This window comes from Arctopsyche grandis, chromosome 7, assembly GCF_051622035.1.
Source record: "Arctopsyche grandis isolate Sample6627 chromosome 7, ASM5162203v2, whole genome shotgun sequence".
Lineage (NCBI taxonomy): Eukaryota > Metazoa > Arthropoda > Insecta > Trichoptera > Hydropsychidae > Arctopsyche > Arctopsyche grandis.
Window position 1 is genome coordinate 31937730 of NC_135361.1, and position 16675 is coordinate 31954404.

The 16675-nt window shown below is 37.0% G+C and overlaps 2 protein-coding genes across 2 annotated transcripts; one reads left to right on the forward strand and one right to left on the reverse strand.

Moving 5' to 3' along the window:
* Positions 1-2867: 2867 nt before the first annotated feature.
* Positions 2868-4089, forward strand: l(2)k10201 (zinc finger protein 511 lethal (2) k10201). Its single transcript, XM_077435185.1, has 4 exons — positions 2868-3197; positions 3270-3349; positions 3423-3541; positions 3607-4089. The coding sequence occupies exons 1-4, from the start codon at positions 3040-3042 to the stop codon at positions 4021-4023; spliced, it is 774 nt and encodes a 257-aa protein (XP_077291311.1). The 5' UTR covers positions 2868-3039; the 3' UTR covers positions 4024-4089.
* A 2017-nt stretch (positions 4090-6106) lies between these two features.
* On the reverse strand, positions 6107-14434 carry Rab35 (RAS oncogene family member Rab35). The gene is made up of 4 exons (XM_077435186.1): positions 14131-14434; positions 9048-9347; positions 6435-6583; positions 6107-6348 (listed from the first exon to the last, which is right to left on the reverse strand). The coding sequence occupies exons 1-4, from the start codon at positions 14180-14182 to the stop codon at positions 6244-6246; spliced, it is 606 nt and encodes a 201-aa protein (XP_077291312.1). The 5' UTR covers positions 14183-14434; the 3' UTR covers positions 6107-6243.
* Positions 14435-16675: the final 2241 nt, after the last annotated feature.

Below are 16675 nucleotides of genomic sequence, written 5' to 3' on the forward strand. Positions count from 1 at the left end.
TAACAAAATTTTCTTCTTTCCATCACGCTAAAAATCAAGGGATTTTTTTTTTTTTTTTTTTTTTTTTTTTTTCAAAAATGGGAATACATAAATTTAGGTACAAGAAAAATGGTAAAAGCAAAATAGATCCATAAATTACATTGTATATTTCGTTATAACCCTTGTCCTAGGTAAATAGAATTCATCATAAAAGAATGCGGCATAAAAGCGGCTTTTACTTTCGGTAGAAAACAATCAGGGACGTCATTTCAGCTTTTTCTTGGGGGGGGCAGGCAAAGATTGATCATATTCAATTTTTTTTCAAAAATTCCTTTTTTATATCGGAATAAAAATGGAAAGTATTCTTTGCATAAACTTTATTGAGTTATAAAATATGCAAAAAATAAGCTTAATTTTTCAAAAATAATTATAAAAAAAAATGATGTAAAAATTTAAAAAAGCGCCGCAGGCGAAAATTTTTTTCCAAAAATCTTCATATGGTCAACAAAAATCGACCATCAAACTGTCACTAAAAAATTATCAATTAACTTAATTTCTACCGACTGTCTTTTCACTTTATCTACTTATGTATGTACATACATATGTACGTAATAACAATAAATAAAGTTTTGTGATCATGGGATAATTCAAACTCAGAATCGATTACTGATTACGTTTACATAATATAGAAAAATGTGTGTGGCTCTGTGTGTCTTTTTATTATTTTATATATGTATATGTATATATAAAATTATTTTTATCTCAACTTTTAGTCCTTGTACCCTATAAGATTGAGATATTTTTATGTTTTTCTCGGAAACTTTTCGGCGTATTGAACTGACATTACATATATAGAATTATAAATCTAACGCCAAATTATATATAAAATTTCGTGAACACCCGTTAACCGAAAGTGACAGTTTACTCCTGTTGGCAGTTTTCTTCCACTATTTTAATCGAGCCTTTAAATATGTGTGCTCTTCATGATTTCATGTATAATTCGTTGTATCAATGTGATGAAAATATAATAAAAAAAATCATTAAATTTAATTAACCAAAATTGGGATTTTTTCCTCTTAAAAAATTAAAAAATGTTTTCTACCACACCCCTGAACGTATCAAGCTCAAAATTTATATTTGTATTCTTTATGTACTAAATTTGATAAGGTTTTGGTCAGAGAGCAATTTTATTGAATAACTAAAACGTTTTTTGGACCGAATTCATTACACATGAAGTTTAAATCCATCTCATTCATTGTTTTGTGAGAGAATGGACGTCTGCAAATAAAATAAAAATACGAGAAATAAAATCATTTGTGATTGAACCGATTCAGTAACATATTAATTTAAAACCTTTCTTGATAACAAATAATATACTAACTTTTGGAAAAATTAACGTTACACATGTGTTTTTGAGACAAAATAAAGTAAAGAGGACCTTTCTAACGATTCGCTCCATAGGATGAACAATTTCTAAGAATTTTACCCAAGGCATACCACTTAAAAACCAAAATATACTTGCTTCGAAATAATAAAATCTTTTTTTTTTTCAAAGCACATAGCCCAAAAGTAACATACATAAGAAATAAACGTAGCATTCATAGATCCGTAGTATCTCATTAATCATTAAATTTATAATATTTTATAAATTCACACTATTCCTTAATTTAGGGGGGCGATTACCCCCCTAAGCCCCCCCCCCAAATTACGTCCCTGAAAACAATGCATAATATTTTCAATTAATGTTAATCGAAAATCGGGATTTTGGGGAGGGGGCCCCTATCCTATATTTCTATATACATGGATGTGTCTAGATTAGGAATAGATTTTATATTCGGAAACTGTTTAAAATTATGTATTTAAATCTTACTATATCGTCGAAGTATAATCAAATGTTATTTTGAAAGTATGAATTAAATTTCTAATCGCTGGTTGATGATGAATCGTCCTATCAAAATTGTTTTAAGCAATTCAGTTTATATTATTGACGGAAATTTGTTTATTCCCATTTTTATTTCAGTAGGTAGTTGTTACATAGGTATTGGTATATATATAATCTTGAGGTTGGAAATGGGCCCGGCAAAAGGCCCCACGCAAATGTTGAAACTTACATTTCGAGCCTAATAAAAAGTTAACCGATCCTTGGGCTGTAAAAGCATGTATTAGTTGTTTGTGTATATCGTACGAAATTTGTTTTGTTGAAATACCTAAACTTTAGGTCCCAAAGTGCAATATCCTATAAATTTTTACACACGTGAAATAGTTGAAAAGTTATTTAATTTTACTGAGGGCCCATATTTTCTAACAGATAGTGGGGCCCACATGCCATCGGGCATGTTCGCTTGTATGGCCAGTCCGCCACTGACTGTACGTGACCGTGTGCAAAGAATGTCGTTTCCGGAGGTCGCGTGGTGCAGCTTCACTTTAGGGGATGTTTGCAAAGAATGTCGTTCGCGTTCCGGAAATGTTTCCAGCGTATATGCGTTGCCGTTCTGCTTGATTAGTTTTTACTACCCATTGTTCTGCGGCGTCTTGACGTCATTTGGTATTGCAGTTGCGAGATGACGTTAATGTTTGAGCGTGAGATAAAGTTCGGTTACAATGTATTCCTACAACCTAAAATTGTAAAACATTGTCTGTTTCCATAGATTTATTGTGAACATGAGCAAAATGTCGAAGAGTTCTTGCTTAATAACTATTTAATCAAGGTGGCCAACAACCAGGATCTCCCTCATATCCCAATAAATTATTCTCATCTTGTAATATAAAAAGTATATTGATAATTGTTACGCTCTTTAAAAATCCACTTGATACTTTTTTAGCGGTAATCAAACATGACTTCCTTATCCTATTTATAAAACAAAATTCAATGAATTTTTTTATACGCCAATACTGAAAATTTTTCCATATGGCAGCACTATCTGTCAAACGTCAAAATTTTGTGCAAATTGCGCGCTTCGTATAAACTTCAGCCTAACCTCAAATCAGTTACATATTTTGAACTGGTCAAACAATTTAGTTTTATAACGATACCTTAATATTGTGTAATCATACAACAAAATGGAACTTCCAGAGAATTTAATAAAGATATTAACAGAATTCGGTGTCGGCAAACGAACTCCGAAAGATGAATTATTCAAATCCAATGAAACACTATCAGAAATGACTCAACGTATCTCCGTATTCGACATCGACGTCGGGAAATACTCACACAACACGTAAGCCCAATTGAATTCAATTAAGCCATAACAACCATATCTTTCATAAACTAAAGTTTTGTATACGTTCAGCGCTTCCTTCAAATGTCACATACCGGGATGCTCAAAGATATTCGACTGCATGGTCGAATACGAATCGCACTACAATACCGGTAACTGACCCAAAAATATCAATGGAATAGATTCATTTTCACCATCAATTACATCTCATTGCACTAATCGCAGCCCACAAGTACACATGCTGCGAATGCAGAAAGATTCTTCCGAGCTCACACCTTTTGGATCTGCACGTCGCAGAGACTCACGATTCTTTCTTCGCCGTCCAAGCCGAACGAGGAGCAGCGGTAAGTTCACCGCGTCTAATATTGCAATTTATAAAAACATTTATTGTTGCATTTCATACTTACAGTACATGTGCTACCTCGAGACATGTAAAACGAAGTTCCTCAACCCGGCGTCGAGGATGCAGCATTGCATCGACGAACATAAGTTCCCACCGAACTTCAGATTCGATCATAAAATCGTCCAGAAGAAGAGTAAAAAGCTGCGTAATAAAAGCGGCAATCATATCGATGAGTCTGACGAGTCAACGATGGACACGACCAATGCGGAAGCTTCTGAAACCTCGAAGAAGACCAATGCGACTTCGTGTATCAAACCGAAACAGTTTACATTCCGACCTTCAAGGCCTAAAACATTCCACGAAAGCAAAAGTTACACAGGAAAGAAGTTTACTAACGATAACGTTCAATTGATGAACAGCCGTAGCACTCTCGACGATGAAAATATGCTAGTAGAACTTAAAGAATGTTTACCAGATCAATAATAAAAGAGTTGTTAATATATTTATATATATATATATACTTTATTTATATTATTTTATTTAATTGGAACCACCAGATTTTTTCACATCGAATATATATATATTAACATATGCGTACATATATATATTCGTTAATAATGTTATTTATTTTCTTTAATAGATATTTCAGTAAATAATTTATATTTTGCATCTGCATATACATACAATAATAATAAAATAGTTTCAACAATTCTCTGAACAATAATAATAATCAATACACAATAAAAATGCTCAATTGGGAAACGAGATAACATAATAATCATTACAATTCGTCAAGTACGAAACAAAACAGAAATTGGAATGCAATCAACTTTTAAAACAACATTTTATTATTTATTACTCACACGTTATATTGCAATTTATTTTATACACATATACATAATGAATATAAAACTGTCTAAACTACACCAAAAACACGTACAGTCGAAACAGTTTTTACATACAATGTATACATTGACTAACCGTGTAGAATCGATTAATATGTATATTTTAAAATCGATACACACACACACACACACACTGCAAAATAGATGTCATTTCGTGCTCAATTGTATATAAAAAATCGCACAGACCTTTCCAAACGTCGTTCTCTTCACAACATTTGAAAAGCTTTGTACATAACGTACTGCATTTACATTGCTATCGGCAAATTGTACAGGCATACTAGCATTTTTTTCACTATTATTTACTTTACCTAAACTAAACGTTTGATCATTGCGACGAATCGGGGCCGTCTTGATAGACGTTGACGGCTACGACAGGCGTGCTCCTACTCGAAGACATGCACTGATCATGCACAATCGGATCAGATTCGATATTGAATATGAACAATAGGCCTATTGTGACGGCCTCAAAAGAAATATAACTTCATTAAATAGGCACTCTACAGAACGTACACACATATATATACTATACATAATAATAATGTGAAGTTATTATTGTAGTATTTTTTTTTACAAAATTAACTATGCATGTCATTTCAATTATTAAGTTTTCATCCAACTTTAATTAAATTGTGCGTCGGTTGAGAAAAATCTTACTACAGCAATATATATAATACACCTGACGAATAAAATACTAGCAAACACTCCGGGGTTGGGCGAGTGTAAAATTCATTTAATTAAAAATAAGTTGTCGAGATTGACCGTAAAAATAAATAATCAAAACTTTCATCAGAATCGATACGATAATAAAAAAAAGGTTGTGGCTATTTGCAGGTACTATAACTGCGAATTATTGGCTATTTGCAGGTAATATATCTGCAATATTCGCAAAGCCTTTTGCGCATGCTCGTGAACCTATAATCCGATTATAATTTCTTAAATTTAATGTATGCTAGACTTGTTTAATCAATCGTTCATTATACATGAGGCAAATAAATTTCGCACATTATTATAATAGATTTACATCATTTAATTAATAATATTAACTAATTTGGATTATATTTTTTACTCTACGTCACTTTACGAGTTCTAGACTAAATTTTAAGAGGTTTAAAACAAAATTTTAACAGTAAACACGCTGACAGTGACAGTTCACGCGCATGCGCAGAAGGCTTTGCGCCTGTCGGAGATATAGTACCTGCAAATAGCCAATAATAGGCAGATATAGCACCTGCAAATAGCCAATCATTTGCAGATATAGTACCTGCAAAGAGCCAATCATTCGCAGATATAGTACCTGCAAATAGCCACAACCATAAAAAAAATACATACAAAGGAATCAATGGTGGATAAAACCGCTCAAGATCTACATGGTTGACCTCGACGAAGGTTCGGCACGAAAGAAATCATATTTCTTTCGCCTCATACAATTATATACGTAATTACAAAAAGAAACGCATAAACCAGTTATGCGAGACTTTCATATTTACAAATCAATTATTTCTAATAGTAATTTTCATCAAAATTTTTCGAAAATTCGCCAATAAATATTTAAATTAAATTTGTTTGTTTTTGGAAATCAATATTGAAAAAAAGCTAATGTAATAATATTCATCCTAATAAAAAAAAAAAAAAACAGTATATAAATTATGTTCCTAAATACATCGATTCATTGGTTTTCATGTTTACTTTATATATATATATATCATAATTTGAAGGTTTCCGTTCAAACACAACTATACATAGTCAGTTTCTGAGGCCAGCGAGCGGCTATATACGACCGGCCTGCTCGCGCGTAATATTAGCAACATTTTCTTTTCTTGTTCTGCGACCGTCTCAGATTCACCGTGTCCGACTGGGCGTTCACGTTCTGTCTCTCTTTCATTTCGAGTTTCGATAATAAAACCTGCACACACAGAAAATGCACACACGTATTAATCAAAACGCCAATACATCTCACATACAGCGTTATCAATCGCGCAAATCTTTTACCATTTTCGTAACTTGAAGGAACATTTCTTCGACGTTTATGTTATCTTTGGCGCTGGTCTCGTACAAGGGTATTCCCATGGAGTCGGCGAACCTTCGAGCATCCTCCGTTATTACCACTTTACGCTCTGGAGTATCATTTTTATTACCAACTGAAAAGAAAATCAAACATTTCACATGTGCTACAAATATAATGTAAATACGGTTCGGTGATTATTGGTCACAAAGCGCTCGCCCAAAACGTCTGGTAGCCGAAAAGTCCATCACACTAACGAGAACTCGAGTGCCAAATATTTCATATTCGCGGCAAAAATCGTTTATTGGGCGATCGTAATGTGACCAATAATCCAATTGCCCATGTAAACACACTTATAGTGTAATATACAAAACGGAAATACAACTAACTGTTTGTTAAACAATATGAATCACACGTTTTATTCAGACGACACCTATTAAATAATCAAAACTTTGTGATATCAACATTGAATTGTGCGATATGACTAATGCTACAATATATGTATCTGTATTATGTCAATATTCAATCTAATCGACGTTTTAAGACATCGACACTAGTTAATTAGATATCGTTATTAGTGTATTCAACGGGTGGTTTCGGAAAGGAATTAATACACAAATTAAAATGAAGTTAAATGTTATATAATTTATACCTTACATTATATTTACTCTCTGATCCCAACCCGTACGAAATGATGAATGAATGTGTGTGTGTACGCTCCCGCGCAGCGCATCTGACGCTGACGTCACCCGTTCCAAGTCGGTTGCTCAATATCAGGAGCACATGTCAGACACTCCACAAGACGCGGGGAAGCAGGGACGTGGAGCGTCTAACATGTGCTCCTGATATTGAGCACCTGACTTGGAACATATAACTTTATTTTAATTCGTGTATCAATTCCTTATCTTTTTTTTAAATTAGGTAAAAATTACGTGTGCTCCATGGCATAAGAAAAGCTGCTTTATCAATGATCCGTGTAATCAGTCTTTTAATGATATTGTAGCGTATACTAAAAAGGTCCGCCGGTTGAGTGCAATCGGATTAGGCCGAGGCGCATCCTTGATACTGCGCGACCGTTATAATTGGTTTCGAGGATTATCTGCAGACCAAGTGCAAGTAGGCTAAACAATGGCCACCGAATTGGCCGCTATTGGTCCCTTCTCAGAAGTGACCGATACCGTGGGACCGAGTGTCGTGGGAATACATGCCTAAACAACAGGGAAGTAACCGGACGTCGAAGATGCCCTGAGCGACCGATCCGTTATAAGGCGGTACTTAGGCGATATCAAGACATTCTGGACGGAGCACTGCCAGTGCGTGTATCTCCTCAATCGCCAATAAATGCTGTGACACGACTTTGGCCTTTTACTTGGATCCTCCACCCACCCCTACGCAACAATATCACTAACCAACTTGATCAACATTTAATTTAGTCAAGTGTAATCGATATTTAACTGCATACATCACTAGCCAATTTGATTAACATTTAATTTAGTCAAATGTAATCGAGCGATGATCAGTGTCATCTACATATGTTTAATGATATTGTTGCGTAGGGGTGGGTGGAGGATCCAAGTAAAAGGCCAACAGTCGTTTCACAGCATTTATTGATGACTAAGGAGATACACGCACTGGCAGTGCTCAGTCCAGAATAGCCTGAGATCGCCTACGTACCGCCTTATAAAGGGTCGATCTCTCAGGACGTCTAATCTGTTTACCTGTTGTATAGTCACGTATTCGGATATGTATTTCCACGACATTGGGTCTCCCCGTACCGATTCTGAGAAAAGCCTAATAACGGTCATTGTTTAGCCTAAATGCACTTAGAGTCCAGATATAATCCTGGAAGTAAGTGCAAGCACTTAGATAATCCGATAACAGATATCCGTTGGTCTAAGTGCAAACACTTAGTTAGTCCGATAACAGATAACCCTTGAACGGTCACATAGTCTCTGGGATTCTATTCGCTTAATCCGCGGCGTACGTAACAATATCATAAGTAGAGGTAGGATAGTCACAGTCCTATCCATTGTTCCATTGTTGTAAATCCTCTGTAAAAAAGGTTCGGCAAACCTTTAACAATGCATTTACAACCTTTGAACAATACGCGGCACCTTCTGGGTCCGGTGACTAATCATAAGCTATGTAGTCTGAACGACGAAAGTGTAATCGACAATTTTATCAACAGTTCAGATAATGTGTTTAATTACATATATCCAGTGCTGTTTTGCAATTTAATGCACTGGAACGGCGCTTCTGCACATTTTAAAAATATATATATATATAAATTATGTATGTATAATTTTTTAAGCGCTCCATAGCATAGGAAAAGCGGCTTTTTCAATGATCAATGTAATCTATGTTTAATGGGTTATCACTATTCAATTTGATCAACATCTAATTTAGTCGAATGTAATCGACGTTTGATGATACCAATAGTCAATATAATCAATGTTGTTAATCAATCGTTCACATAATCAACATTTTGTGCATATCAATCAATAGCCAGCAGTCAACCGAGAGATCGGAGAAGTGCTTATTATGCACTGATAATATTCAACGAGTTACCAAGTATTGATACAAATCACCGGCTTTCTCACCGAGTACTTTGTTGACTACATCACAGTTGTGCTCGATTTCTTGCAGCCATCGTTTAACGTTGGCGAAGGAGTCCCCGCTGGTGACGTCGTACACCACGATTACGCCGTGCGTCCCCCTGTAATACGTGCTCGTTATCGTCCTGAACCTCTCCTGGCCGGCCGTGTCCCATATCTGCAGCTTCACCCGCTGTCCGTCGATGACGATAGTCCGAATCTTGAAGTCGACGCCTATCGTCGTTATGTAACTGCCCGAGAACGTGTTGTCGGCAAACCTCAGCAGCAGCGAACTCTTGCCGACACCTGAAATTGGCAAATTCACCCAATTAAAAATTTTAATCGACTTCCGATCGCGGTCACAACACATTCCGACCGTCATTAAAATCTAATATTAATTTATTTAAATATATGTAAGTAATCGCGTACACTGAAATGAACTCAGTGTAAAATATTAGGAAGGAAATGAGATAATTTTGTCATCGGCCAGTTTGAGCTGTATATTATATTTATCAGTAGTTATCGGCGTCAATGAAAAAAAAAAAAAAAAATGGACAATTGTTTATGTACATAAGTTGTTATGATAAGTTTTATGATAGATTAAAATGCAATTGAGTTGTAAATATATATATATATGTAGTTTCACACTAGTAAAAGAGTTTAGAAGGACACTGTTTAAAATGCAGCAATCATATATTATATAAAAATATTCCAGGGCACATAAAGTTGACTATAAATATGATGAGAAGGATAATGTTCCTATTTCGAAACTAGACTCAACGGTTGGCTCGACATTAAACAGCTATAGTCATAGATCTAATTATATTTATAATACATTTTGATTTTATATATATGTGATTACATGCGGTGTATTTTTGCAATGGAACACTCTGGAAAAATGTACCGGCACTCATTTTCGACAGTTTTTTCAATATTTTAAAAGTGATATACAAATGAAAACGTTACTTTTCAATTTGAGTATTTTTCATTCGGGAAAACGAGCTCTGAATACAGTTCGAGTACAATTGTTCATGTGAACTTGGGCTTGCACAGAAGAGTTAGACTATCGTCATAGTGAGGATTTCTCTGGAATGCTTCCGAGACTTTTCGATTCTTAAAATCTATGCTCACATATAAGGATATCATTTGACTATCAATATAAGTTGAAATTTCCATCAAGTCTCGTAAAATGAACTCTCCGTTTCTATGCTTTGTACTAGGAGTATACGAAAAATGTTTGATTAATTGAAATTAATTAACCCTTTGAATGCTGACCAACGCCGATCGGCGTTTTGCCAACAAGTCCATGAGCCTGAAATACGCCGATAGTCGTTGTATTTTGAGCATGCACAAAGTAAACAAGAATACTGTCCGCTAAGCCTTTCCAGGTAGCATTGAAATAAAAATGCATTGAACATGGGTCACGTGTAATCCGTGTCAATGCTTATAAAGACCGGTTTACGCTGGAATATCTGAATTTATAACCATAGCAGAATTTCTCGATGGAAATCCGTAACTGCTGTATATTTTAGATTGTGAGCATTACATTTCAACAACAATGAAGAAGATGGAACTAGTTTTGGAAAAATACATTCATTAATAGACTTCTTTTGTTGGTTTTATATTGTTGCAAGATATATTAGAGAGTTCAAACACACCTTGACAAAACTCGGCGGAAGTTATCTAGGTTTTGTTTGGATTAGCTACAATTTTTATACCTGCTTTCTATTGGATTTCTAAATATTTTAATTCTAGTTGGAAATGTTGGCGAAATTTTCAGCATGGCGGGCTTACAACAGAAAAGACGTCAGCACTCAAAGGGTTAAATAAATATGTTGCTGTAATAAACATAAAATTATTAATTTTATTCAAAATTGATGACAAATTAAATATATTCAAGTATAGAAACGGAGAGTTCATTTAACGAGAATTGACGAAACCAGGCCCACCGGTTGAAATGATCAAATAATATAAATTAAGAATTCAATATTATTTTCATAATATGAAAACTTGACAAGTCATTACATATACATATTTCAATTAACTTGGATTTGTTTAGTCTAAAATATGCTGATCTGGTTAAAAGATATTTATACTAGTTTTTTTTCTCTTTTTTTGTTTAGCCATAGGGATGACTTTGAATTGTTCTTTATTTAATGCTGTATCAGTATTCCGACGTAGGAAACTATCATGGGCAGACTTCAGTCATGACTTATGCGAATTCTGCCCTATTATGGGTAAGCTGAAACAATTGTTCGGGTCTGAGTCCCATCTTTGACCCGATGTTCCGGAGCCAAGAGAGCTTCTTTCTTCCAAGGCACCGTTTGCTTTCTATTGACGTTCTTCTCTTATGATTGTTTGTAGAAGGCGATATTTAATAACGTAAATATCGCCGTAACAAAATATTCCATCTTACGGTGCTTCACCGTATCAAGAAGCCCTCTCTTTTTTTTTTATGGAGAAGCTAGAGGACTGTTTCGTTCCTCACACGCTCCTTTCATGAGATTTTAACATCTTCCGGTAACACCACATTTCAAAGAACTCATCCTGTTCTATGTACATATGTTAAAATAAAGCTAATTCATTAAGAGGGCTGGACAGCAGCGCCTCGTCCATACAAACGTACTATACTTCTCCCTACCTCAATTATGGCACTAGAGAAATTATTTTTTAATATGCTATTGATATCCACCATTGGGGTGCATCTATCGTTTTATTTTTTTGATTAATTATTTTTTATAGGAGGTAGGAGCCGTCAAACATTTATAAAATGGCCTCTTTTTTACACCCACGAAGAGTCTAGCGTGGTTACTTAACGGTCGATTTTAAAAAAAATACGCCGATAGATGCACAGAAAATATCTTTCTCATACCGATGATGAATTTTTTTTAAAAATTGGTCCAGTTTTGGAGGAGAAAATAGTAGAATACGAAACCTCGATTTTGTCAATTTAAAACACGTTTTATCTGGTCGAAGCGCGACTGTCGCTTCACTCAATATATATATTGATATAAGTACTACGCAATGCTTCATGTCTCTTGTTTGTAGACGACGTTAAACTATTCTTTGCTGTTAAGGATGAGAGGCAATCCTCTCTCCTTCAAGCTGATATTAACGCTGTTTTAGAGTTCAGTTCCAGTTTAGGGCTTGAACTGAATACTAGTAAATGTGCCATTATGAGTTATGGACGTGCGAATTCGCTCTATTGTCATGGATATTCCATTGGATCCGTATTGTTGAAGCGCGTGGAATCAATGGTCGACTTGGGTATCACTTTTGATCCTCAATTCACCTTTCACAACCACATCAAGACAATCGCTGACGTTTCCTTTCGTCGACTTGGATTTGTCTTGAGATATGCTAGATTATTCTCCAACCCCTTGTCTTCTCACTTGCTTTTCAACTCGCTTGTTAGAAGTAAGCTAGAGTATAATGCAATTGTGTGGAATCCGCATGAAGCAAACTACTCTCTTATTATAGAAAAAGTGCAAAAAGCATTTCTTCGTTTTCTTTATAAGAAAGAGTATGGGTACTACCCATATCTCTATCCTACTCCTTTCCTTTTGGGCATGCTTGGGTATAATTCCCTTGAACTTCGGAGAAACTTCTCGTTAATTCGTTTCGTTCTCCAGCTATTGCGTGGTAATACGTCATGCCCGTTGTTGCTGGAACAGTTGGGACTTTATGTCCCTAATAATTATGTGCGTGGTAGACATCATCATTTGATGGTTGTACCTGCTGCTCGCAGTTCTTTTTCGAATGGCTCCTATTCCAAGAGCTATTCGACTTCTCAATGAAATCGTTGCTGCTGTCCCTGAATGTGATATTTTCCACCTTGGGGAGCGTAGATTGTCGGATATTATCTTAACATATTTATCTGGTAACCTGCGCTCATCATTACTTTCTTAATTTGAATGTGATGAATGAGTGGAATCTTAATCTACTCTCTTCCATTTGGGCCTCGCTGTGATTTTATTTTTTATTCATATTTTGTTTTATTTTATTTTACTTTTTCTTTCTCCTTTGTATATTTTTATATACTATTTTAATTTTGCTCAGTGTAAACAAAGAATGGGATTTATGGATTTTATTTTTAATTTTTACACTTTTGTTATTTTTTTTCTCTCTGAATGATGTATTATTTTCCTTTTGTTACTTTTTTTTTATTATTTTATTTTACCATGTTTTCTGCTTTTGTTTTTTTCCTTTATTTACAGTTTACTTGTTTTTATATCATGTTTTTATATCTTTTTCAAATGTAGGCCATTGTGGCGCATTAGGTTCTTCCTGTAATGCCACAATGGTCCAAAACTATTAAATAAATAAATAAATATTGTCGCATTCACTCAATATATACATACACTCAATATATATATATCGAAGAAAGGAACGGTAACAAAATTAAGGTTTCGGGTGTACAGCCCTCTTAATATGTAGTAAAAAAAAAATGGAATTGTTGTGTTTGAAAAGTATAAGTAGTAGTAGTATTTAAAATTGAGTTTTAATCCAACTCAAAGAGGGAACAAATCTTAAGCTTCGATAACAATAAACGTATTACATTCTAAACTTCGTTTAGAAGTCTATTTTCCGGATATATTAAACGATTGAAGCTCAACGTAGTTTAGCAGACCGATCACAGTCCAAGACGGATAATTTTCAAATCACACTCCACTTAAACATTTAACGAGCGGGGTGGGTGTATTTTTAGAATGGTTATAAAATAATTCGTTTTAGATAAGGCGAGTGTTTCGTATACATCTGATTGGAGATTAAACGAAACAAAACGAGTTTGTGCAAATGAGTCACGTACGTAAGGTCAAATGTTTTGTAACGTGAGTAATCTCACATGTCATTACACTTCCGGCAAACGATAGAAAGTAAAGGTTATGATGATGGCAAGTAAGGCATAGGCTTAGGCATAAGAATGTTGTTAATGAATGTTGAATGCGAATTTCCTGTGTATCGAATACCGCGCTGTGATTGGTCGGCTGAAGCGCGCGAGCGAGACGGACAGTGGGCGTAACTGTCAAACGAGGGTTGTCAGAAGTAGAAATAGTGGAAGGTAGAGGGGGAGAGGGGAGAAGCTGACCGCTGTCTCCGATGATGAGCAGTTTGAAGAGGTGGTCGTACTCGCGAGCCATCCTGACTGGAGACGCGGGCCTTCAGCGGCCCACACCCCACACCCCACACCCCACACACAGCTCTCTGCTCTCGACACTCCGCACTCCACACTCCGCACCCCACACCCCACACGTCACGCGTCACACCGACGATTCCCGAACGCCTTTTTAATTCGCACCAGACGAGAGAGCCGCAACTACGGGCATACGCTCACACCACCGCTACCACACTGATTTCCCTCACACATCTATGATAACGCTCCGACTCCTACTGTCCGAGCCAAAAACCCTCATGGCCGTTGGTCGTCCTCTTACGGCTTCGGCTTTTGTTTTCTCTCTTTTACTCTGATCATCTGTCAGTCGTGCTAGATTCTCCCGTGGGTGATCCCGGCGCGGACCGCCAGATGCAGCGTCCCTCGTAAAAGCCGGCCTCAAACTAAGCCCCGAACTCTGTCCCCGTGATCCGCCCAAGTCTGATCACGGCGAGCGCTCATTGGCATCATAGAAGCCCTCCGAGGAGTATGGCTTCTTCCATAGTCGTACCACACCGACTATACTCGACCACGTATTCGACCTGTGGGAATCTCGTCAACATCATCAAGACATATACTGCGACGCAGAATACATTCCCAAAACCAGTCGAAGCACACCTGCAGCCATTAAACTAAACTCAAGCGGAACGGTGCCAATCATTCCAGAAAAGTCTACCCCATCGACAAAAACACATTCCTCGCAACACTATAAAAGGAGGTACAACCCAAACAACGCCAGTCGACCCACAGCAGCAAGCGTCGACACACAGCAGCAGACCAGTCGACATCCAGCTCCTGACCTGCCACCACTACACTACGCGGACTTGGAAGATCAACCAGCCGAACGGGCCAGCAACACACTGCCGTATCCAGAGACCTTCCGAACATAGCCGAACGAACGAGCCAGCAACACACTGCCGCATCCAGAGACCTTCTGAACATAGCCGAACGCCGAGCCAGCAACAAACTGCCGCATCCAGAGACATCTGAACATAGCCGAATGCCTAGCCAGCGACACTCTACCATATCCAGAGACCGCTGAACGACATACTTTTGCCCACATATTCTAATACCTTTGTACAATATTTAGGCAAACAATAAAACTTTATTAAAACAAGCACAACAGTGTTTCGTTAGGCTGGGATACGGTCAACACATCCTACCCCGCCTACAGACCCAAGCCTCGAACACGACGAGCTCTCAGACGCCCGCCATCCGCCGGCCGAGACGGTCTTGGCGTGGCTGGTCTACCCTTCCTGACCAGCCACAGCCTACTCAATCCACAGCCTCCGCCATAAAGGGGCACAGGCGAGATGCGCCGAGAAACTCCCCGGTGCGCCATCTATTCATCAATAAAAACGAGATCATAACCGTTACTCTTTGTATAATACCCCCACCCCGCACCGTTCCAGAGCAAGCTGATCGAGACGACGACACACACACACACAGCCACTGGTCACCCATACATATACACACATCACAGCTGCTGCAGCTATCGTTCATCTACTCTACATTGTTTCTCACGTTCGTAATTAAGGTTCGGTGCAGGGGCGTCATTTCAGCTTTTCCCAGTTGATCTGCCAGTGCATCCGTTTCAGTTGCACACGCAGTCGTATGCAGTTGACCAATAGGTTATTGCTTATGTCTGTTATGAAGGGTATAAATATCGGGCGCTCTATAATTGGAAGGCAATCTGAGCTGGAGAGCCGACTGGTGCGAACCTAATAAACCATTAAAGGTCTGTTCATACCTTACAGCAACATCCGTCAACGTATCGTATCCGTTTTTTTGGCCGTCGTGGAAATATACACGCAAATTACGTGCCATGAGTCTGCCGCTTTGCTGTTTTGGACCAATTATCGATAGTGACAGTTGACAGCTGTTCAATCTTTCGACATGGTTTTCGCCCAAATATTTAAAAAATATTTAAAATTTTTTTTAATTTTTTACGGAAATATTTAAAAAAATTTTGTCCATCATCCACAAGCTCCTTCGATAAACGCCGAAACATTTTTGCTGACTTGAATTCTGACGCGTAGCTACGAATGCACGTGCATGCATTCATATTGTAAGTATTCGACAATATGACGTAAGCAATATTGCGCCGTATCGTCATGGCCTGTAATGTATAAGTAAGCCGATTTTGCCTTGCACTCGGCCAAAGTGATGTAAGCGTGACGTGACCGCGACGTGTAGGTAGATATGAATAGAAATGTAATAAAATGACATATTTTAAACGGAGTCATGCAGTGCTGAAGCCGTGCAGTGCTGTTAAGTATGAACAGACCTTTATACAATACTACTGCGTCTTTCTCTTCGATCCTGGAAATCCCTCTTCACGTCCACGCAACAATATTTTTAAAAAAATGGTGCTACTTTAGTATACGGTCTACCTTAGCATGCGATCTACCATTGAATCGCAGTTGACTATTTTTTTTATTTGTATCGTAGTATGGAGGATGAACGAATGAGACGACTGGCA